At 45.9% G+C, this 24,785-nt stretch overlaps 1 protein-coding gene across 8 annotated transcripts in view; it reads right to left on the reverse strand.

The window, feature by feature from the left end:
- The window catches only part of PAX2 (paired box 2), a 91,316-nt gene that overhangs the window by 37,519 nt on the left and 29,012 nt on the right, over nucleotides 1-24,785 (reverse strand). For all 8 annotated transcript variants that reach the window (XM_069796475.1, XM_069796481.1, XM_069796478.1 and 5 more), the window contains 2 exons: nucleotides 18,902-18,987; nucleotides 16,704-16,823 (listed from right to left, as the gene is read on the reverse strand). In XM_069796475.1, coding sequence (XP_069652576.1) covers nucleotides 16,704-16,823; nucleotides 18,902-18,987 — 206 coding nt within the window. The remainder of the gene's footprint in view (nucleotides 1-16,703; nucleotides 16,824-18,901; nucleotides 18,988-24,785) is intronic.

A 24,785-nucleotide genomic window follows, 5' to 3' on the forward strand; every position in this document is an offset into this window, starting at 1 on the left:
CGGCTGCTGAAATGCCATCCCTCTGCGCCAGCAAGGCGACTCTGTCCTCTCCTGCAGCCTGCTTTTGTCACCATCCCCGCCTGGGTTCTTAACCCAGAGCAGCCCTGTCCCACTCTCTGGGCACTCGTGGCTACATGTGCTGCCCTTTCCCAAGTCACCCTTTGTGTTAAGACTGGTCTTTCCCTTTATCCAATTTCCCTTCTCTTTTTCCCCCCCTCTGATGTGTTCCCGTGTCCCCGCACAGCCCAGGCCTGTCAGGCAGCCTTCCTGGATGTCCCGGGGGCCCTTTCCCCGCACTGCCAGTTGTTGCAGTTTCAAACTCAATTGTTCTCCTCGGTACTGAGGCAAATGGAGTCATTAATTACCTTCTATCGGCTGGGCCGAGTTCAGAACGCGATCGATAGCCAGTGCTTGTCATTCACAGCAGCCAGCCCTGCACAGACCCTCATGCTGCATTTGGCGCGGGTCCAGGAAGGAGCCCAGCACTATCAGACCTGGTCTTCAAGCCCTGGCATTGAGCTCCTGCTGAGAACAGCAGACCTCCTGCATCTGTGTCTGAGCGGAGCGGATCACACATTTTCACATGGTCACAAGTGTCTGGTACTGGTGTCCTGGTCTGCACAAGCTGATCCAGTCTGGCTAGAGACTCCGTTTGCATCCTCAATGATTATTAAACTAATACTGTACTCGCCACAGCAGGGACAAGGGCAAAGACTGGCAGCTCTAATCTGGTAATCTTTTCACCTCTCTAACTTTCTTGCCCTATTTAGTAGGGTTCAGAAAAGGAAGGCTGTAAAATTTGGTTTACATTTCCTTCCAGAAGAGTTTTTGCAGCCTTTGGGGCAGCGTGAAAGAAGGTGGCATTTCTAGACGGGTCAGTTCTGTATTTCAGCACGTAGTAGTGTTGCAAGAATTGTCGGGGGGGAGAGAGATGAACCTCAGATTCAGATGGAAAGGATCCCAAGTGAGTGCACGATAGAGATGGCAGAGCATGGCAGGGCCTGGCAAGGTTCAGCAGTGCATAGAGAAGGAATGTTATCAGGGATCTACGCGGGTACAAGTTCAGGTTATGTACAGTATGCTGCAGAAATAGGGATAGTGGGACATGAGTGCTGGATGAATATCACCTCAAGGAAGTGCATCAACCTTTGTGAACTCTGCAGTTGTTCACATTCCTGTGTACGTTTGCCTCAAGGGAATCCACAAGCCTGAATCTGAGTATGCAAATTGATAACACTGTGCTGGTCCATGTGTCTCTGTAATTTAAGTGTGTCAGCGACACATAAACTGTGTGTATTTGTTACTTACATGCTCAGGCTCAGAGAAGAAAGGCTGAGAAACAAAGGGATTTTATGTTTTAAAATGAGGGTATAGCTCAGAAGAGGAATCGGTGAGCAAGGAAGGCTGCTCATGCAGGGAAGTGAGCGTGCCTGACTGAGGAAGAGTGAGATGTGTGCCAGTGCCTGACAGCTGGGGGGCTGCAGTGCTTTTAACGCAGGGGATGTGTACGACAGAGTACCTCAGATGGAGCAGGCATGGACAGTGCAGCTTTAATGCAGGGCTTACATGAGCAAAATGGCAATGCTCAATGAGAATGTAAATTGAATGAATTGTGTGTGCAAATGTGTAATGAAGTGTGTACTCAGATCTGTCTTGGATTATCATGGGAGCATGCAAATGTGCATTTAAGGCAGTGAGTGTGTGTATGCATATGAAAATCATATGTATTTACTACAGCATCTAAGTGTACAATGGCAAATTTGGCCCAGAGTATCTGGGAAACTAAGCCTGTACAGACTTAGGTTTGTGTGTTAGATGGTAATAATCAGCACATCCGGCCCTACTGAATACACCAGTAAGGGCCTTTCCAGGTGTTAGGCTGCAAGCAGCTGCCTCAGATGTGTGTACACCATGTGCAGATGAGGCGTGTTAGCCTGGGTAGTCAACACTGGTGGCTTCTGCGCAAGCAGTCACTGCAGCTTTGTGACCTTTGGGTATGCTGGAGGTGAGTGGATGTATTCTGCTCTCAGTCAGGTTGTTGCAAATCCACAACAATTCCCTTACCTCAGAAGAGGCACTGGGGATTTATACTATTGTAATGAGGGACAGAGTGTGGGTCTAATATCTCTTACTACCACTATTAGGCTTGACTGTTAGCCAGATAGAAATGCAGCTGCCTCCAAGACCCAGTACACTTGCTCTGTTTATGTTGGTGAAGCAACAAGCAGCACTATCGCGCAGGGGGGCAGATCCTCTAGTTAGTGTAAATCTGTAAGTCTCTTGCATTCAGTGGTTATACTGATTTACATACACATCCTGAAAGTTATCAGAAGGGTTATCCTGATTTATGCTGTTGTGGTCTTCACAACATTGCCTTTAGTGCAAAGCCCTGAGGGAGAGCTGCTGCCGCAGGAAAGCGGGGCGCAGGGAGCTATGCTGTTCCCTCTGCCAGGGCAGATGATGTTCTTAGCATCTTTGGCATGACTTAACTCCCTCCTCTCATCTTCCTAAGCCCATTTGTTGGGGAGCTACTTCTTGGCAGCATCCCTTTTGGTGAGCACATAAAAAAGAGTGGCTTTTGTTAGCTCCAAAGGACAGAAGAAACGCAAAAAATTACATTGCATGCAGCCCTAACTATGCTTGTTTAGAGAAACTGCTTGCATTTATGAAGTCTTTGGTGCGGAAAGCAGGGTTGCAAATGACTGCATCAGAGCGACAGTAAAGGCCATTAATTTTCTGTTATGTTTTCCTGTGTTGGGGGCTTTATTAATTTAATTTTACACTGTCGAACAACAGCGAGCGCTGACACCGCCACACTCGGAGGGTTTTTTTTTTTCTCAAGCAGTGCTTTGCCTGACATGCAAATCAACACTGCTATCAGGACCACTGGAGACAAGGGAGGGAGCACAGAGCTGTGCTGTCACCATCCAGTCCCATCTCCCAGTTTCTGGGAGATCCCTGAGATTCCAGTGGAGCGCACTGGCACCCAAGAGGCCACCAGCGCTAGGGCTCAGCAGATCTAGATCAGGCCATGGACACCTCTAACGCACAGTCTGGAAAATATGAATTCCTCTTTAGCCTGCTGACTTCCATTGGCTTGGTCCCCCACTAACATGCCTCTTAACACCTTCTTTCCTTCCGTTTCCCTTGCTATAGACTTTCCCTCCCTTTCATTCCCCCTTATTTTCCCTTCATACACACTTTTACCTTAACCTCATAAGTCGAAGAAGGCTGTGCCTGCCCCTGAGCCAGATGCTAGTGAATCATGTTATTGGAAGCTCTTCTGAGTCAGCACTAAAACAGTGCTCAAGCAGAGTGTTTTTAGAGCTGCCATTTTTGACATGCCATAAAACAAAGGCTCCAATCACTCAGAGTCATTAAAATTCCCATGGCATTTTTTGCAAGAGTGCAGACATTAACCTGGCTGTCCTGAACAAAATCCAGCCTGAGTGATTACCCACAGCATATCTTAATTCTCCTGTGGTTTCATTTGGACATGGCACAGCAAAATTTCACTGTTGATGCTCTGTATTGTTCAACATCTGCCATGGTCCACCTGAGAGTCAGCCACATTTCAGTAGTAAATGAGATCTTAAGAATGGGAAGGTTAATAAACAATGTATGATACAGGATGGGTAACTGCAAAATGCCATGCAGTGAAACAGCTACAGGCTTGTGATATGCAGCAATCTGCTTGGACTGTCACCATGCAAACTCTTTTTTTTGACTGCTCATTCGCATAATAACTGTAAATCATTAGTAGAGTAATTTGGAATCTTTCTGCATGAGCTCATGTAAAAGCCCTTATTGGTATATGAAGGAACCTATACTGATATGACGTCTATAAGATGTATGTTGGAGATACATTCCAAATTGTAAGAGGTAGTCCCCGAACAAGAGGGGGCCCAGTCATGGGTAGCAATCAGTTTCACAAACAAGAGAGGGCTGTGCATAGAAGAGCCATAAGTATGTTTGAGGATTAGCTAGTGGGGTATTTTTTTAATTTGCTGGGGTTTAGTAAAGTTGTCCCAAGCTCTAGGATAGTTCTGATCTGCTTGCAAGGTCAACTCTTCTTTATAAGGCCTACCTCTTCCCACACTAGATGCCAAAAGCCAAAGCAAAAAAACAACAGCTCCTTTGGGAAACTAAGCATGTGGAAGTGTACCTGTCCTTTATAACAGCCTTTTTTAAAGCATCTAAGAGAAGACTAGAAGGGACTCAAGACTTAACGGACATTTCATACACAATAACCACCTCATTAAGGTTTAATCAGACGCCTACAGACCCGTTTGATGCAGATCCCCTAGCTTAAAAGCAGAATAACACCTCTGAGCTCCCAAAAAAGGCAGAGCCAGTGAGAGAAAGAAATCCTGACCTACTCCACATCCAAATGGAAACAGTGATACCCATGACCTAGCTTCTCTTCTGGCACTGTGCTCCTGTGTGTTTTCCTGTTGCTGTTGACCTGTGTGGGAAGAGGACTTTGTACCTTCAACCTGATGGGATGTTAAGCAATAGGATGCTTGGATGGATAAAGGAAAAGCAAAGCAGAAATGTGGACCTACGCATTATTTTTAGGCCCCTTGACAAAACTCTGGCATTTTAAAGGGCCTTAAAATGGGCATGAATTGCATTTGACACCTATTCAAAGTGGCCTTCATTTTACCTGATGAATGCATGGAAAAATCACCTTCAAAGAATTATGGGTTGAGACAGATGGAAGACAGACAGACAGACATGTCTGCAATGTCTCAATAGATAGGTATCTGTAACTGCTTCTTTCCGGCCATCTACTGTTAACAGAGTTGTCCTCCATATGCAAGGTCTTAGAGCTTAGCCTAGCCTCTGCAGGCCAACACAAAATGCTGTTTGTTTCAGGTCTTGCTTCACTGCCACAGAGGTAGCTGGAGGAAACTCAGTTTCAGGTTTTTTTCAGTACTCCCCAAAAGGGTCTTAAAATGTTCACAAACTGTGTTTTTCTGTATTACAAGTTCTTGTAGCAAAATTAAGCACACTGGTTTTTCTCTCTCTCTCCTCTCTACTCGAGTCACCTCCCTGCCCCTCATCTATCCAGCCAGGATTCTCACGGGCTAATCACTTGGTGAGATCTTGTTGCTTCCCCCTGGGATCCAGTAAAACAAGGCTGGAGGATCTGATGCTATCACTTAGGGAAGAAAAGAGCTCCTGCTTTCCTTCCAAACAGCAGCAGCCCCCATTTTGGGAGGAGGAGGGGGTTCTCTCTGGCCCTGACTGAGAACAAGGTGCTTAGTGTTTTCCTTCAGCACAAGAAGACACCCCTCTATAGAAATGATTTACATCTATGAACAGCAAGCAATGCTTAACATTACATTGACGTAGACTTGGGAGTGCAGAGATAGCCAAATTAGGAGCTAATTGGTGCACTGGGGATTGACTGTTGGCCCCCTTGGCTGCTGGGATGTGATCAGAAAAAGAGAGAGAGAGAGAAAGGGAGAGAGCAGGAGCCGTCCTCTGCTGACGCCTCTCTAAAGGTTGGGATTCCTGAGGCCGCTGCTGTCTAGTGCTGTCAAGGTCAGTAGGTTCGGGTTCACTGAACGGTCAGGATGGTTTGAATTACTGGCACTGCCTGCCGATTCCTCCGCTGATCATGATCCGTCTTCCAGCGCCGGCTGCAGGATGCTGCTCCCCAGCCATGTGCTGCGCATGGTGTGGGGCACAGGGAATGTCAGAGGCAGATGCTCTTGTTAAGAGGGTAAGTTTTTAGGAAGATTTAAGGAGCCAAAGCAATGCTGAAGAAAGAAACATACTCCATGCGCTGAGCATGTGGAGACCAGGCTTCCAGCAGTTCTGATCTGTTTTCCTTTTACCTAGAGAACTGCCCCCTGCAAGCTTCTGCCTTTCATAAAGTTAAGACAATGGCTTGAACAGGGCCTATCAAACCCTTATGAGGTGAAACACCTGTTGGTGAAGATTTCTGTCCAATGCTATATAGGTAGAATGCTTACTGAGCAAAGACTGATGTATGTCAACCACACTGATAGGACATTTTCTCCCCAAACACATGTAGCTGTGTGACCAGGCTAAAGGGCAGGCTTGTAGCCAGGTGTGTTCCTACAAGGTTGTCTGCAAAGGGCACCAGAAGGTGCTCAGAAAGCAGCCTGCCAGTGTGCACCCCAGCAGGGAGGCTTGGAGCCACTGAAAGGGACCTCATCAGAGCAGGTGGGGAGAAGCTGTGTCTGCAGGGGTGTGAGTACGCACAGGCAGGCTGCTAATGTCACAGACGTGTGCCTGGGGTGGCACCAGCGTGCAGCTGAGTGCCTACGTGTGTGTGTATACTGTACGAATGCTGTCCAAGCATCCACAGCAGCAGTGATAGCAGAAGTGAGCATGTGAGAAAGAGCGTGGCAGAGGAGAGCAACAACGGGAATCAGAAGAGGACTGGGGGCTGTGTGGAAGTAGCATCCAGTGTTCGCTTTGACAAAAAAGTCTCCACAGGCATCATTGGCTGGCTTTCAGTGGAGTTGCACTACAGAGAAATCTGGCCCTCTCAGTCCATAGAGTGCTTATTTTTGCTTCTTATTCTGAGGTTTGTCCTGGACTTCTGTCAGTTAGCTCTTGGGTGCACTCAGCTACATCTGCCTATAGCTGCATATACATAGCTTTCATACTCACACCTCTGCATCTGCCTACCATGCACACTTCTACACCTGAAGGAAACTCAGGCTAATGCTGAGAATGGAGCTGCAAGGGGCTGCCCATACCTGGTATCCATACATGAGGCCTCTTGCGCAGCACTCTCAGTGCTCACCAAGACATGGAAGAGATCAGGGTTAACATCATGCGATCTCCTCTGTAAAAGGGAAGCCCCCATCTCCTCTAAGCTCGGTGCAGGTATTCTAAGCAGGTTCTCCGTGTGGCCTGGTCCCTATGCATTAGGAAGCATGTTGTGCCTACTATCACCTCTGCTCTTGACTCCTCTCCCAGTTCACCCTTCTGCTGCAGAGCAATGGGCTCTGGCAAGAAGGGTCAGGGACAGTGCCCAGTATCGTGCTGGTTTACATTAATGAGATACACACAGTGTAATCCAGCAATGGAGTCAGCTCTACAAAAGGAGGTAATAGCAGGCTGCCATGAACAGTACAGCTCAGGTAATTGGTTTATCTATCTAGAAGCAGTAGTAGCAATCTCTGCACAGACAGAGTAGCAGTAAAGTCTCTTCCTTAAGGCTATTTCCTTTGTCTTTTCAATTGCTTGCACATCCATGTGAGATAGAGAGAGAGAGAGGAGAAAAGAGAGAGAGCTAGAGAGAGAGAGAGGGAGAAATGTTAATTTGTGAATTAATGGCTTTTCTCAGCGGAATTGTAAATTCAAATGTCACCTCACAGGGTGACACTATGCTGGGCTGCTGAAGAAGCAATGATAAGATCCCCCCCAATCCCCATGCCGACATATACCCATGCCCCTCCCCTCCCTGAAAGATAGCTACAGAGTGGAACATGCTACTTTTAATTTGCAATAACACCACAGCAGAGGGATGCAAGAATGACTACTTTCCAACCCTCCCTTCCACAACAAGCAGGGCCACATCTTTCCCTCTCCACCTCTACCTCCTTCCACCCCCTCTTCAACCCCTCCCATTTTAAACTGAGTCCAAGACAACACATTATCTCAACTCCCCCCACCCCAAACTAATCAAAGGATGAGCTAAGGGAGGGCTCTTTAGAACGGATGCCTCTGCAACCCTCTCCTCTCCTGCAATAATCAGGTGAATTAATGACCCTGGAGTTAAAGTGAGCGCTGATACTCAGGCGTTGTGCAGCGTAGGGGAGAAAGCCTTCATTGTTTTCGAGCAGGAGGCGGGCAGCAGCAAGGGAGATTCATGGATGGAGATTGAATATGCAATTTTCTTTCACCTTGCCAAGAGCTGCCCCTGGGCTGTGCCTGGCCTAAATTTTTTTTTCCTCTTGCCATCTCTGCCTTATCCGGCCCTCCCACCTCCCTTCCATTCTTTCCAGAAAATTACCTTCAAAATTGATTTCCACTTTTACAAACAAATATAATGGGAACATGAGGGGGAAAAAAAAATCTTGGGCTGTGATGAATTAGGGCTGTCAGGTGCTTCCAAGTCTCCTTTGTTTTTGTTTTACTGCCAGTTAGATTCTTTGTTTTTCCAGCAACTGGGAATAACGCCCCTGCCTACACAGTCCCTGTGGTCCATGGCTACCGTCACAGGATATGTCCATCACCTGATGTCATCACCGTGTTATCCCTGCTCTCCATCACTGTGATGCAAACAGCCACTGCTAATAGACTTCCCCAGCCCTTCACACCAGGATGCAACTGATCTTCTCATGGAGACACTGCATGTCCCACACTGCCAGTGACCTGGCTTCTACAGCCACAGTACAGGTCCATTGATTTGCCTCCGATCTTTTTCACCCTGCTCCTCCTGTTCTCCTTTGCCTTATTCAGCTGATTCTTGAAAGAGGTTTCCCAGCCCTCCCTGTTCTGATAAATCAGCCTGGGGCATCAGCCTGTCACCTTGATCCCTGTTGTGCCTTAGGTCCATGTCACCTTGATTCCATAGCAGCATTGCCCTTATGTCACATTACCATGTCACTTGACCCCAAAACAGTGTCATCCCTATCTCCCATTGTCACGGCACCCTGATCCACTGTTATACCAGTCACCGATAACCCTCTAAAATACCATTTGCCTGCACACTGCCAGCTATTCCTGATCTCTTTTGCAGTTTATTCTGTCATCCACTGTGCATTAACCTGGGATCCTCATGGATCCAGGCACCATGCTCCCTCTGACTCCCGTACTCTTTATGTCCATAAAAAAACATAACAGTCACCTCCCTGAATGTGGACAGACCCTGTGTACAACTCATCCAGAGTGAGCAAGAAGATCCAGAGAGAGACAGGCACCAGGAAAGCTAGGGAGCAGCCTCTGCACAGGTGGACACGCGGAGCCGGCAGAGACGCTGGGAGGAGTTGTAGCTGCCTGACTCCTGCTGACACACTAGCTGCAACAACCCCTCCCAGCAATGAGTCAAAAAGTGGAAGGAGAAGATCTAACCACAAACTAAAATACCCATAAATAAACAGCCAGATAAGCACACCTTCACGGCACTCATACAAATGAACTTAAAGAAAAGCTCTATGCATAAGTAAGACTCACAAAACATAGCCAATAACATTTAAAGACACAAGAATGCAAACTGTGAGACAAGGAGGTAGTAATGCAGGTGCAAGTGAATTAAATGTAATTTCTGAATAAACAAATAACTTCTTACAAAAATATACATACACTAACTAAACGAAAACCTGGAACTCAAAGTAATTTCCTTAAATTCACATATACAAAATGAAATCATGTAAACAAATACAAACTATTTACATAAATAAACAACCTTCACACAGGCAAGAACAACCTATATATATATATACAACATACACACAAATATATAACCCCAATGCAAATACACATCTGTACAAACTATATACAGAAGTGCACAGCACTAATAGGCTGCATATTCATATCCAGCAACCACAAAGATACAGTGATACTCCAAGTATGTAACAACACATACACACAGAATATACATACAAATATACAACATTCACATATATGCTCAAAATGTGAATACAAATACCTGGCATTCATAGAAATACATAGCACTAATACTGAGCCATAGATGCCCAGGCATCCATATGATCCACAGTATGCATTCTCCTACTAGGCAATATTACACACAGCTTAACATAAACATTTTCCAGGTCTCTATAGGCATGCACAAAAATATGGGTCCAACCTGCCACTCACCCCAGTACATAAGCACAGATAAGCAGACACCAGTGATCCTAACACAGAAATACAGAAAACAAACAGGCGTGCATTCCTAGAGACACAAATACACAAGCAGAGACGCACACAAATACAGCTGAAGCCAGACCAGCTTGTCTTCAGATAGTACCAAACCCTGCCAAACTAAGCAGCACTATAAGCTTTAGAAGCAGAGCATTCTGTCCAAACTGCTTTCTGTGATGTAAGCTGTTAACTCTCCCTTACCTGAAGTCCTCCTGAGCAATGCATACCCCCCAAACTCCCAGGGTGTGTGCAGACACACACACACACACACACACACACACTGTTTCCCTTGCTTACAGACTGACCTCTACATTTCTGACAGTGCTGTGCTGCTTATTCATTGTCCTCTCCTTTATCCAGTTTCCCCCTCCTCTCTTTTCCCACACATAGTCTCCCTTTTCTGACCACCCTCCTACAGTTTATTTAGAGAGGTACAGGATGAGTAGCAGGTGCCTTTCTTATGTCCTCCTAGCAGTCTCACGAGCCAAAGACCCTCAGGAGGAAGAAGTGGGTGGCTGCTGAGATGAAACTCCCTCTTCAATTTACATTTTCATCTAGAATGGAAGGGAGTGTTACCTCCACTTGTGTGTATAGATACAATGAGCCTCGACATCCCCTGTGACCATTGCTGTTTGCAGTGATACACCACCACTGCAAGCTGACAGCCACTGGAAACTCAGCCACACTGCATGAAACAACACAGTCCCAGGGAAAGTAGGAGGAAGACATTGTGAGAGTGTGAAACACCCCAGAAACTGTTCACTCCATGTGCACAGCCATAAACTGCTGGGTGCATGCCCCACAACTGTGTGGGATGGTTGGAACATGGGGTTAGCACCTGAGGCAATGTAACTGCATGTGTCTCCAGTGTCATTAAGACTATTGCTGACCTGCAATAAAGCAACCATATAGAATAACACAAACACATCATCTGTGGTGATGAGAAATCATAGCATGAAACAATGCAGCCACACCACAGACAGTAGTGCTGTTGTGTCACCTGCAGGGGTCCAAACACACTCGGTTGTCTTCAAAGGCACAACAGGTTTGGGAGAACAGAAATATACCTAATATGCCCAGAGATGAACACACATCAGGTGCCATGATATAATCAAGTGGAATGACTCACTCATTCTCTTTGCAAACATATGCACGCAGCATAGGAAAGTGAATGTATTTCCCTACAGGACAGTTAAGGGCTAGACCTCTCTGCACTAGTACAACTACAGCACTGGTAAAGCATCATCATACTGCAGATGACGGCATAAGCACGCTGTATGTCCTGAAACAACTCCAGTATGCTGTGGAACAACATGGTCATACTTCGTGCAAACACACAATTCTCAACGCAGTGCTGCAGTGACATATTGAAGCCATATTGACTTCACTCTCATGACCAGTCTGTTGTCAGTCAACACATTACATCAGCTGCAGTAACAAGTATATGAATTGCAATGACAGTACAGTACAGCCTGCACCAGTGTACCAACAATTACCACACTGAAACAACCTTGCTGTGTGCAATGATGGAGACATACCACCAGAAATAATCCATAGCTGCTTCTGTGAAGAGTGTAACGGTCTTGAGTGCAATGGGGCAGTATAGCAAGCAGTGATACAGTTAATCTCATCTTAGTATCATAAACCCCCAACCTATAGTGCTACAGTTACAACAACATGATACCCACAGCCACTCTGCCTGCAAACACATATTGATGCCACTGAAAATGACACAAAGTCACCTGAAATGTCACAAATATGTTTCCCAAATGATATTGTCATTGCCACTCTGAACAGCACAAATGGGATCATACTTGCAGTGGCATACTCAGCGGCCGTGTATCTCCTCAAAAACTCAGACCTTCTTAAACACATTACACATGTCTCCTCTCTGTGCTACTTTCCACTTAAACAATTGAGTTCAAAATTTTCTTCAAGACAGTCTATGTCCTGGGGCAGTATCTAAAAAAACAACTTTCAGGACTGGGACTGTTGCAGATCTCCCTGCCTCACACTCCACCTGAAGGAGGCATATCTATTTTCCCAGTAGGAAAATGAGATCACGGCCAGGTAGGAAAATCCCCAGGCTGAACACTGTCAAAACCCCGCCCTGCAGTCAGAGTCCTCCCATTTGGAGTGAGGGAAGAGAAAACCACCTGTAACAAAAGCAAGGCTTCTTAGTAGAGGGTGTCATGGTAGTAACAGTCAGAAAATTATGCGTGCAGCACCAAAGAGAAGCACAGTGACGCTGCCCAACCCGCAGCTACAGGACAGTGCAAATGCTCCTACTGCTAGCAGGCAGCACCCTGTTCTGCACAGCTCAACCCCATTTTGAAGAGTATGGTGAACCACCTGCACTGATACTGCTAACACTCTTTGGAAAACACCACCAGACCTGCCGAAATGGTGACCATTTACTGTCCCCCTGCACTGACACAGCCGTGCATTGCTTACTTCAATGTCAATCACTCTAATCATCAAAATGACAGGTGGAGAAAGGAAAGGAGGAACTTCTGCCTCTCAGGTTTGCTCACCCATCTCTGCTGGGGATTCCTTTACTACAAACAGCCCAAGTATTATTGCCATTTACAGTAGCAATCACTCCATCCCCTCCTCTCCCACAAACCTACCGCTGATATTAGCACTGATCACACTAACAAGCCTGTGGGTTTTATTACTACTGATACTAATAATACTGGACACATTACGTCTGCTCCCGCCAATAACAGGCTGTAGATATGTTCCCTGCTAATGCCGATAATACTGGGGGATATTATCTCTGCCATTGTCGGCACTGCAGATATTATTGCCAGTAATGCTGTCAAATACTACAGATATTGTCAGGGACCAAGATTAATAATGCTGCGAATGTTACAGCACCAGCCTCACTAGAAGACAAATCCCAAATGAGAATTTGGGTCTATAGAGGAAGTCTGTGGCCTGCTACGGAGAGAAAGAGCTATCTCTAATAAGAGTGGTTGTAAAGATCCTAAAAGCTTCACCCAGCCAGAGATGCTGTGGTATGCAGGGAACAGTTTGAAATATTGTTTTCATATTATCTGTCTATCCATCTATCCATCCATCTATCTATCTGTCCTTCCTTTTCTCCCCATCTCTCTCTCTTTCTCCTTATACAGTGCTCAAGACCACAGTATGAGTGATAATAATAATTTTTTTAGTCCCTCTGGGTCACTCCAATTCTCATCCTTTAAGCTATCAATCAGGGGGTTATGGAACAACATAAACATTTGCATATTATTTTTCCCCTTTATCCTTCTGGACTTCTATTGCTGTCCTCAGTCTGACAATGACCCTGCTGAGCTTGGCCTACCGTCACAGCATAGTACAGCATTAGGATCATGAAGAGCCAGGAATTCCTGTTTCCAGCTGCAGCTTGATACTGCAAGACCCTCCAGTGGTCTTGGGAAAGTCATTACGTGCTGCAGGGCCATTTCTGCCTCTGGAAGACAGTGGGTATAAGTGGTGGAGAAGGTCAGAGGAAAATTACAGCAACGTTGGCAGTGCCTGTAGACTGCAAGAAATGGCACACACTGTGCTATGCAAGTGGTGGTGAAATTTTTTAGCCAAATTATTTAAAAAATTGTAGGAGACCAACTCTCCGCTTTGTCTAATCTGTCACAGAAGTCAGAGGGTTTACAATCACTGGTCAAAAACTGAAACAAAAGGAATACATAGTCTTAACAGGGGAAATCCTGACCATCCTTCCTAGGCACTCACCTGAGGAAGACACACTGAGTTTTGAGGAAAGACTTGTGATCTGACAGGTCCTTGTTGTGACTAGTAGACACTCAGAGCTACCTCCCTGCTAGCTCTCTCTCAATGCCATAGTCTCAATGCCCAGGCCACCCTTGCAGTTGCAACCAGTGCATTTGGGAGGTTGGGATTTCCCCTCTTCCCTCTAACTCCCTGTGAGGGACACACCTGGCTGTCAGCGTCCATCGCTGAGCCCACCTCATGTATCTGTCTGGCTCCTTCTGTCCAACTCAGGAGTTCTGCTACATCATCTTGACACATAATTATCTCTCCTCTTCTTAATCATCTGTGCTACTGTCTAATGTGGGCACCAGCTGCAGCAAGGAGGACCTGGGGGAGGGGGTGTGCTCAGATAGAGGCTCCTCTGTCTTTCTCCCACCCTGTTCCCCCCAGCCATCAGAGGGGTTGCTAACAAGGTTTTCAGAACCAGGGATTCAGGAGCAGCTTGGTACTTCCCCCCTTTCTGCTGAACTGCATTCCTCACAGAGGAATCCTTGCAGCAGAGCTGGTCCAACAGAGCGGAAAGAGAGAGAGAGCAGTGCTGTTTCTTCTGCCTCCTTTAGGGATGAGCCACCCCCAAAATGCTTGGAAAGCAGATGTGCATTGGGAGCTCATAAGGGCTTTTCAACATGAGAATAAACCCTGCAATTAAGAATCTGCAACAAAACAGTGCTCAGAAGCTCTGGGAAATACTGAGAAGGTGTATGTATCCAGCATGAGCATGAAAGAAATACCTGCGCTGGATTTCTTGCCAGGCTTTCCTAATCCCCATCTCAGCAAGGAACAATCAGAGCCCTCAGAGCTACAGGGGAGATTGCCCAGGAGTGAGTGCGGGTCACAAGCTGTGCAAAACCTCCCCTTGGACCGTTCTAGCCTTAGGACCCAACCCTGCAAAGTGATGATGTCTTTTAGCATTTCTTAAGGCCAGTGTGAGCCTAGATAACTCAACTCTTGGCTAGGGGTGTTCAGCAGCTGGGAGGGGGTCCCATGTGAGGTTTCTCTGGGACAGGAGCGTGACATCTCCCTGCAGCAGACATCTGGGATGGCAGGATGAAGGCTGTTCTCTAAGGTAGTTGCAGCTGTGTCATGTAACTGCCACCTAAAACTCTGAGAGCTAGACAAGCAATGTCTCCAGGATTGTCTGGTACCTTTTTGATTCCTAGTGGGATACGTGGACTCTCAGCCAACAGCAGGGAGTTGCATAGTGTTGCTTGCCCTTCATAAATCAAATCTGGGATGAATTAAGGGCAGACAGAGAGAGTTGTTCTTACTGTCAATATATCATTGTGAAGTGTCAGTCTTAGATGGCTGCTTGGTTGTTTCTGTTTAATTGTACTGCTCAAAAAAATCTCAGGTTCTGAGGCTGGAATTGACTGTGTGGCTGCATCTAAAGTGGGATGACCTTTCCAGGTATTTGGAAAGAATAGCCACTAAAGCCAGACTGAACTGTTTCATTTCAAAATGAGATATGGAGGCACCATGTTGAGAGCTGGTGATCACCACGCTGGACTGTATGAGAACAGGGGTTCACAAAAAAACCAAATTAACTGCCAAGAGATTTACACAACCGTTAGAGAAACTTGTAACTCAGTTTGAAATGTCACTATTTCCTGTGTATGTAATGATGGGAAATGCTGGAGGGGTTTGCAATGTTTGCAGTCTCTTATTCCTGATATTTTTTGACTTTGAGGCATTGACTCAGCCCTTCCATTGCTACACTTTTCTCTTAGCTGGAGCCTACTGCCATCTAGCTGGGAAATGGATCTTCCTCTGGGGCCTGATCCAACTTCCAATGACATCAGCAAAAATGTTCCCATTTGCTTTAATAGGAGCTGGACTGGGTCCTTGCCTCTAGTTCTACTTTGTATTAGGGAGAAACGCGTCACGATGACAGCCTTTTTTTCTTGGGATTATTGTGTTTATTTGGATCAAAAACTTACAGATGTGAACCTCACCAGAACCAATGCTGTAAAAATTACTAGCAAAACCCCAAAAGGCAGCATTTCTCTCAGGAGAGCTTTCTCTTCTCTCCATGTATCACAGAGAACCCTCATGTTCTCTTGCACTGCACAGCCTTGGGCTTACAGCACACACAGTACACTGAGCCACCTGTACTGCTAAGAGGTCCCCCCATCCAACAGGCACCAGTGGAAAACAACATACTGAAGGCAGGGCTGGACCGAACAAACTGGTCAGGCACTAGTCTTAGAAAAGTTCACTTCCTGGCACTCAATTTTTGAACGTATCAAATTAAAAGAGCAAGATTTAAGAAAAAATGTTTACAAAGCCACCATAAGAGCACCAAGACCTTACCCACCCCTCCTGACTCAGTCTGTCTAGACCTGAGCTCCAGCTTTTGGCTCACTTCAGGATTCACTTTGCCCTGAGTCCTTCCCAGCAGGTAGGAAGGAAACGGAGATAGCTTAATCCTAATTCCTTAGAGCCCTAGCAAAAGGCTTAAATAACAACCTGTCATGGTTTAAGCCCAGCCCAACCCAGGACACAACCTTAGGGCCACAGTATTCAGAAGACCTCCTATTCTGCTTTCAGACTGTTGCAAGCATGGCAGTTCTGCTGCGGTAGATGCTACCCATTGAAAACTGGGCCCTTACAATCGCCAGCTAATGTAGCTTATGGCATGTCACAGGGCAGGAACTTGTTTGCAAGGGGAATGAAAGATAACTCCCACATTGCTGGTGCTTCTCCGAGATGGCATTTTGTTTGAAAACAAGTGAGTCGGGGAAACCATGTTTACCCACAGTTCAAAGTCCGGGCACCTGCTGGCACCTGGGGAGTTCAGTTCCAGCCATTTCCAGCAGTGAATGAACTTGGGATCAGCTCCAGCAATGGAGACGGCTCTCTGCCTGCCGAGCAGATGTGTGGAGACGCAGCCTGTCATGAAAGGGCCTCGGAAGAAGAGCATTCCAAGCCAGCAGGGCAGTGGTGGGGAACTGGTCTCTGTTGCTAAAACTGATCTAGCCCCTGGAGCAGCTGCAAACCTTGGCCTGAAATTGGAGCCTGTACATGGGGACAAAGAATATAAAAGGGAGGATGAGCTTCTCCCCTCCCCCTACCTTCATCACGTTTCCTCTTCTCGCCATTCGACCGAGGAATCCCCAGGATCCCGTTAATGGAGTAAGAGCCCACTGGATCATTGGAGGCACTGGAGACGGGAGGGGATGCTGTGCTGGGCACTGGACAAAAGGAAAAGGGAAAAAGGGCCATGAGGACAGCAGCACAGCACTCAGGGATCCCCCAGCTGAAAGCTACACATGCCACCAGTCTCATATGAAAGCCTGGGCACTAAGCAGACTCCCAGTCCCTCATACTGAAGGACTCATACTTGCTCTACTGCTAAAGTTGCTGCATCCCAGCTTCACCAGTCCATTCCTACTGTAGCTCCACAGCCTTTCAGTACAGGGCCATTAATAACAAGCAAGTGTATTCCATCAAGAAGCTAAACCTTGTTGTTATATCCCACTGCAGAGCAGGCTTCCCAGTGCATGCCATGGTAACTGAGTGCAATGCTGCATAGGCCACATCCTCTAGTGACTTCCTAGTCCATCCGTATTTTGCCAGATCTTTTCTTCTCAGCATTTTTCCACCAGGAGTGCATGTTCTGTCTTAGCCAGACCAGCCTCTTATGTGTCCACCCAAAACACTCATTGAAAAATTACTTTCTTAGCATAGGTTAGAAGCACTTCAGCGTTGGGCCAATAAATTCAGTTCCCTGCTAGAACAAATGGTGAGTTGGCAATACATACGCCAACCCAGATTAATAAAAATCTAGTGTCTTCCTTTTGCACTGACCAATGTCAACAGGCAGAGACTCCTCTTGCCACTGAGGGCTGTCCAAGAGTGCTCATGAGTTTCCAATATATCAGAAATGACAAGTCATCCAGATTAGATATGATCACTTCATGACAATCAGGGCTTTAGAGTATAGAACAAGTAGAGCTATGCATCCAGTAGGCATGCCCATCATGTCCTAGCTTGTCCCAGTAACAGGGAGAATATCCCAGTTCTCTTATAGGCCACTACCCACCATTCAACTCATAAAGCACTGACCCGAAGAAATCAATACCTCCAATACGAGCCTTCCAGGATGGAGCAGAACCTGTCAACACTACCTGATGTAGACCCACACTTCCCAGTACATCCCAGAGCAATGAGAGGCTCCAGTAGCAGCACTCACAATCACTATCCCAGCTCAGCCAATGCATTCCCTAGACATTGCACTGCTTTTCCAAGAAGTAATAGTATCTGCCAACTGCATCTGTTGCGGTCAGTGATTCCCAGTCCAGTGAGCAAGTCCAGATTAAAAGGGCATCCAGAAATGCTCTTCCATACTGTCCCATTAATTCTATTGTGCTCCTGAACACAGTTCGTGTACAGGATTCTATCTGCCAGCTCTGTCCCATGTAGACCAACACTTTCCAGTAAATCCTTGTATAGCAGCTGATTCTCAGTAACCAACAGTATCTAAGACAGTGTCGTAGGCCATGAATAAGCCACTGTATTTCACAGTATCCCAGAATACTGCATGTTTTTTCCTGCTCTGAATTGTTACTGGATAAAGCTATGCTAGCAACAGCAGACGTAAGCACCATCCAGCCCACAGAGTGAAAAGTACCTCACCACACATCTAGCACAGTACCTTTAAACACAACAGACTAGGAGACATTTGGTCACTTTATTATAGCCTCCATCTTCTTCTCACCTCGATAAACCCATCTCCCCCAGCAGGAAATGCATTTTCTCAGTGAAATACACCCATGGAATACCTGACTGCAGAGCCAGAACAATGAAGAACTCAGTTGTGAGGCATCAGGAATATCTGACCCATGTCTGTGTATTACTAGCTCTAAGAAATGGACCAGTTCCAGCAAAGGGAGAGAAGAGAAATTGGGAGAGAGAGGGGAAAAGAGAGTCAGAGTAAGAAGGTGAAGACAGGTGCTTAGACTGGATAGCAGTAAATACTTCTCTCTAGGGAGGTGAAGGAGAGTGTGTGAATGTGAAATGGATGTTAAGGCAGAATCACTTTGGGCAAACCCCTGCCTTGGGCTGGTTTCTCTGCCATGATTCCCTTCTCTGCAATGCAACAAGCGAAACGAAGTACAGAAACCTCTGATTTCCATTGAGGCTTCTTTTCCCCCACACCCTCCTCCCTTTTGCTCTGCTTAGTATCTGCTTGTCAGACTTTGTTCCCTCAGCTAAGCTCCATTCTCGTTTCCACTTGTCCTGTAACCACCCCTCATGCCAGTCTTCTTACCGATAGTATGTCCTGGTGCAGTCACACCTGTCCCGCTCCCGTCTGGTGTTGGGTGAAAAGGTTGCTGAACTTTGGTTCTGATGATCCTGTAAAAGAGCAAAACATGTTCAGAACTGCAACTTCTCTGTGCCTTTGCATAGCCATGATCCCAGCTATCAGAACCTGAAGGCCTCATCTGAGCTCTGGGTGCAGTAGAGTGGCTTCATTTGCCTTCTTGTGGTCCTGATTCTACTGCTTTAACGGTCTAGTTCCCAGAGAATTGTCCTTGCTCTGCTCTGTCATCTTTTCCCCAAACTCGGGTATTCACTGCATAACTGTGGTGCTCAGTGAACGAGCTGGGATCTCCTGTGTGTTAGCAACTTCATTATCATTTATGATCTGATCTGCCAGCACGATCACAAGGCAGTCTTTGCAGCTAATAGAGCCACTGCTGGATTTACAAATGGTGTAGATTTAATTTTGTTGTGTACCTAAAAAATACCTTTCTGGCATAGAACTGAATGCTTTGAACTGATGGAAGGCTTGCCCAAAGCCCTTGTCCTTCATAAATGAGAAGGTGGGAGCAGAAGGCATCTGTAGGAAAGTGGTGATGGGATACAGATCACCAGGAAAAAGAAGCTCCAGCAAAGACGGCAAAAACTGGTGTTTATCAGGTGGTGAATGAACATAGCATGGGAACTCAAAAAGGTGTCTCAGTGAATGCCACAAAGCTCATAATGCTGCTCAGAATGAAAATAAACTGAACTGTAATTGTCACTGCTCCGTTTCTTGTTACATGAAATCTTTCACCTCTAGGTCACTGGTTTAAATCCAGCTGAGGTCAGTGGTGAAAGAAAATCACTAGCACCTCGTACTTGACTGGCAAGGTCCCTGCCTACTGGCAGATGCTGGGTATCTGTGACTCAGAACGACGGTCTCACCAAGGAATTCCTTTCTGAGATTAAAACGAGCCTGTCCAATTAGGGTGAAGGCTGCAGATGACCTTCAGCCTAAGTTTCTGGAACTCTCAGCCCCGCGTATCAGCTTTAACTTCTCTGCAAAAATCTCTCCAGAAAGTGAAAGCAAATTACACATTCTCCCTGCCCACCTGAGAGCTTCCCTTAAAGATTCGTTCTAAAGAATAACTTGGCAAAACTTCAAAGAGCAAATGTGTGGCTAGTGGGCAGTACGGCATGGATGGAGATAGGCAGAGATGATGAGAGGGCATTTTTGAAAAAGCGCAATTCCTGAGACTGAAACGTTCTTGGGAAAAGTATTATTTCAGAGCATATCACCTCAGCATGTTAGGAATCTCCAGTACACACATGATGAAGCTGGGCAGTAGCTGGAGTGGCAGAAGCTGCCTGGGACATAGCTGGAGACAGGGAATGTCAAGGTTCTAGCTGGGGATGGAGATCCAGATCTTCACCCCATATAGGTCAGTGGTACCAGGGGCCCTAATCTATAGCTGCTCAGGACCTATACAGAAGGTGTATGACAGCCTCGAGGCCATATTCTGAGGTCATGATGATTTGCACTAGCTGAGCTGAGCTGAGAAGCCTGTGCTAGGGCAAATAATAGAACTTTTTTCTTCTTTTCTGTTTTTTTCTTTTCTTTTCTCTTCTCTCACATTCCCCCTAAAACCCCCTGAAGTGCCACTCTGGTTGTGTGAGTTTATTGATTTCCCCCAGCCCAGAGAAACAGAAAGAGGGGATGGGGTGCAGGCAGAGGGATGGAAATAGAAAGCTATAAATTATTTGTGACAGGAAAGCAATAGTGCCAGAGTGCTGAGCACAAGTCCCGTGTCACTATTAGATTCCTTTTAGCCTGATGACACTGTAAAAGAGGTTAAGTGTCTGATGGAATCGTACACCTTGGGGGCAGGGGCAGTCCAGGAGCAGAACAAGCCACAGAGAGCGGGTATATCAATTCTCCAGGCCAATAATATTCCCCTCATTGATCGCAACACAAAGTTCAAAAATCTCATTATAGCCAGACAGACCTGGAACTTTTTAAAAATCAATAGAGTGATATAATGTATGTATACTTTGTATAAATGTATCTATCCATCCATCCATCCATCCATCTATCCAAAATCTGCCTGAGGGTGTCTAAGTTAACCTACACATTATACTGTGTTATGTTCTATTGTAGTGTAGCAGTGAATGGATTAGAAGATTTCCCCTGCAGCCTTAGATGACATATTATAAAACGTCCTGTTAGCACTGGGGTGATATCAGACGGTTCCATTCATACTGAGATGACATCAGATTCACCATTGGTACTGGGAGGTGGTATCAGACAGCTGAGCTTCTACTGAGGAGAACCATAAGATGAGCCTAATTACACTGAGATGGCCAATCAGGCTGTGCTGAATGATGCTGCATGAAAATTGCAAAGTTTCAAAAAGCCATTTAGAGTAAAAACAGCCTGTGAAATGATGGTGATATAAAATGCCTGTCCATAATGCTTCAAAAACCCAGGCAGCGGATGAAGAGGAAGGGTCAATCTCCTTCCCCATTCAGTTCAGTTCATGGTCTATTGGCTGAGAATGCCACTTAGTGCCAGTTGTGACTGTGTTTACTGAGATGTGTCCATTAGGAAGTGGAATGAGACTCACCAGCTCATTTCACCAAGTAGCCATCAGCTGGTAATGATTTTCGGTCACTACCAACCAGGGCCAGATTTCAGCTAGTGACCCAGGGGTGAAAGGCTCTGTTCAAAAACATTCCCCTCCTAAGACTGAAACTGGTTTTATGTCAAGAGAAAGTATCTGGAAACAGTGAGCAAAGGGGAGCAGTTCTGGTTGTGCAACCTCCAGTGGCTTGGGTCAAATAATTTTTGGCATCAAATGCACAGTGAATCTAATGAGGTCTTCGGTAGAAGGTATTTCCTATGGCTAAAAGAAGAGGCAGGTCATGAAGAGGCTCTCCCCAGCAGTGCTCCTTTACCCTACAGTCACAACCAAACTCTGGAGTTTTAAGGAAAGAGGAGAAATTTCAGGACCCTAACGCTCAGTACAGAATACGGCAGTGCATCCCCCTGGGTCTATTCATTTAGGGACAGTGATAAACAGCAGGATACCTAGGCATCGTGGCTGCTGCTTTAAGAGGCTTCAAGTGAGGCTGTCCTACACGAGACCACCTAATGAAACAGCAGATGAAAGATGAAGAGAGCTGACCTGGTCCTGTAGCAACAGATGCAACATAATAATGCTGTCTTTAAACTCTGAGATTGCTGAAAGCTTCTTCCCCTTACCAGAGACTGAAATACACACTAAGCCAGCTGTGCTGCCTCAAACCTCGGATTTCTGGATTACTGCTGTGTAAGAGGGAGCAAAACCTTGATCACCTCTTGCTGCCTTTGATGGCTTGTTCTTGCCTCTAGACATTGGAGAAAGACAAGCCTTTTTGCAGGACACTTCCTCAGCCCTTTACAAAAGCAGAAAGGACACAAATCCTGGCACACCAGTCAGCAGTGCTGATTTCTTGAAGTAAATCTGGATATTTTCAAATGTCTTTCTTTTCTCCAAAAGAAATTGTCACTCTGGACTAAATTCATCCCTGCTCTAGTTCCATCACAGTCAGTGACTCAAATAACAGCATTTGTGTTTAATTAGGGGCATAAACTGCTACTTACTGTAAATTCCCATTTTTCATTTTCCAGTGGGAGGTTTTTGCACAAGTTGTCTACTTTGAGTTTTGGAGAATGTACACAGATTTAATACATAACCTTCTGAAGTTTCAGCAACAGGACATTTATAGATCTTTGATTGCAGTAAAGCAACTGAACTTCATTTCACAATCTGAATTTAATATGCAATATTATCTTAAGTAATGGCATATAATGTCATTACAGTACATAGTATCATACTGTGAATTATACATCCATTCCTGGAATTCATGAGTTACCATAGTTGCCTTGTAGTAACTCTTTCTAGAGTTAATACTGCATACAGCTCCAGCTGAAACCAACTGCTTGTTTCCAAATGCCTTTGACTTTCTTAAATGTTCAGCATTAGGTCATGAATTTCCAATGTTTGATTTCTATTTCATTATGTTCAGCAGTTTTAATGCAATTCCTTTTGCTGATTCTGAATACAGATGGACACACCAAAAATCATCTCTCCTAGTATGACAATTGTAACAAGCTCTAATCAAATTTGTCAAGAATGTAGAAAGAAATATTAGAAGTTAAAATTAGCTGAGCCATAGTCCTTTCTGAGAAGCAGAACTTTCTTTCACTCCTTGTAAATAAGTAAGTAAAAATTCACTTCTAAACCTGTTCAGAAATTATTTGCTAAAAGAATGACAGATCATAAGAAATGTCCCTTGCCTCTCTGACATGTCTATCCAAACTCTCTTATAGCCTGACACAGACTGTGGTTTCTCCTCTCTAACTGATGCTGGCAGAGTCTTTAGACAGTATCTCAAACAAAAAATCATATTAGTGCTGATCAGAGGGAGATGAGGTAGGTCTGAATCATCTGGAGTCCAAATCTACCAATTCTTTTAATCCTGGAAGAACAGCGTGAAGTTGGCACTAAGAGAAAGAGTGGTGTGTCCTGCTGCCCCAAGGAGACCCTGACAGATTTCAGAAAGCACTGGTATCCTCACTCTGAGCATACTCCTTTGTCACGGATTATTTTTCAGAGTGGAAGGATACACTCAGCAGAGTACCAAACTCCCTCTAATTGTTTTGGAGTATTCATATTTTAAATGCTTCATATTAGAAGCACATTACAAGACCCCAGGGTGTGCATTACTGGGCAATTAAAGCGGTTCTTGGAAGGCTAACATTGCGAAGCTTCAGCCTTTTCTCTGCAGTGTGTCCAAGGGAGGCTGTGATGGCCAAGGAACACACACCCTGCTGTGCCGCACTGCTTAATTAGCGCAGGGCTGTACTGCTGAGCCATGGGCTGTGCCGGCAGTAGAGACAAGGCAGCCTGCAGGGGACTTGGTGCAGGGCTGAGACAGTGATGCCTTCTCTGCATCAGATTGCTTCCTACAAAAGGGCTCCTGACCATCCCAGTGATGCTGGCCTCAAAGTGTGCCTGAGGAAAAGAGGGAGAACATGGGGTGGGAAGAGGCAGCTTTGGGCTCCTTGGTGACAGCCCCCATGGAGCCAACAATATCCCACCCACAGATTGGTGCTGCACAGGCATAAAGAGCTCTGAACATGGCTTTGGTTCAACTAGGAGAGTGTCTGTGCACAGGTCGAGACAGAGCTGAACTCATGGTCAAGCAAAAGAAGGGGGGGGGGAAAGTCTTGTTTGCACAAAGTTCAAAATGGAAAGCAAGCTTCATAGCATGGTGAGGAAAAACAACCAAGGGATTTGGGGGGTGAAGGAAGGGAAATAGAAAGTCTGATAGTTAGAGCCTAATCTGACTTGGGGAAAGGTCTTCAGTTCCTTGCTCTGTCATGGACTCTCACCAAGTCTTTGGACAAATGGCATTTCTCTCTGTGCTCTGTTTCCTGCCTGAAGTGTGAAGATAGGAGCATTGCCGTGCCACCTGGGGCACAGTGAGGACAGCTGGAAGGAGGAGTGAAGGGCTCAGACTCTCTAATAACAGGGGCCAAGTAAGTGCTTCAGCGAGCTGTAGCACAGTATTGGCTTCGTTCCCCTGCTTGAAGCAGAAGTGACATGTACCCTGCTGACAGTGGCTGTACGTGAAGAGAAGGGAGGTACACAAAGGCAACAGGAGCTGTATTTCAGCTGCACTGGCTTTGGTGGTTGTGTTTGAATTTGCAGCAGCAGGTGTAGTTGGGAAGATCAGAGCTGCGGTTGCCCCCCAAAAGCCACAACATAATTTCCATTAGGATGGGAGGGCAGTAGCTTCTCCTACTGCTCTCAAAATCTACTGCAACACTTGCAACCCTCAGAACAACAGCTGACATTGGCAGG

This window comes from Haliaeetus albicilla, chromosome 11, assembly GCF_947461875.1.
Source record: "Haliaeetus albicilla chromosome 11, bHalAlb1.1, whole genome shotgun sequence".
NCBI classification, from domain to species: domain Eukaryota; kingdom Metazoa; phylum Chordata; class Aves; order Accipitriformes; family Accipitridae; genus Haliaeetus; species Haliaeetus albicilla.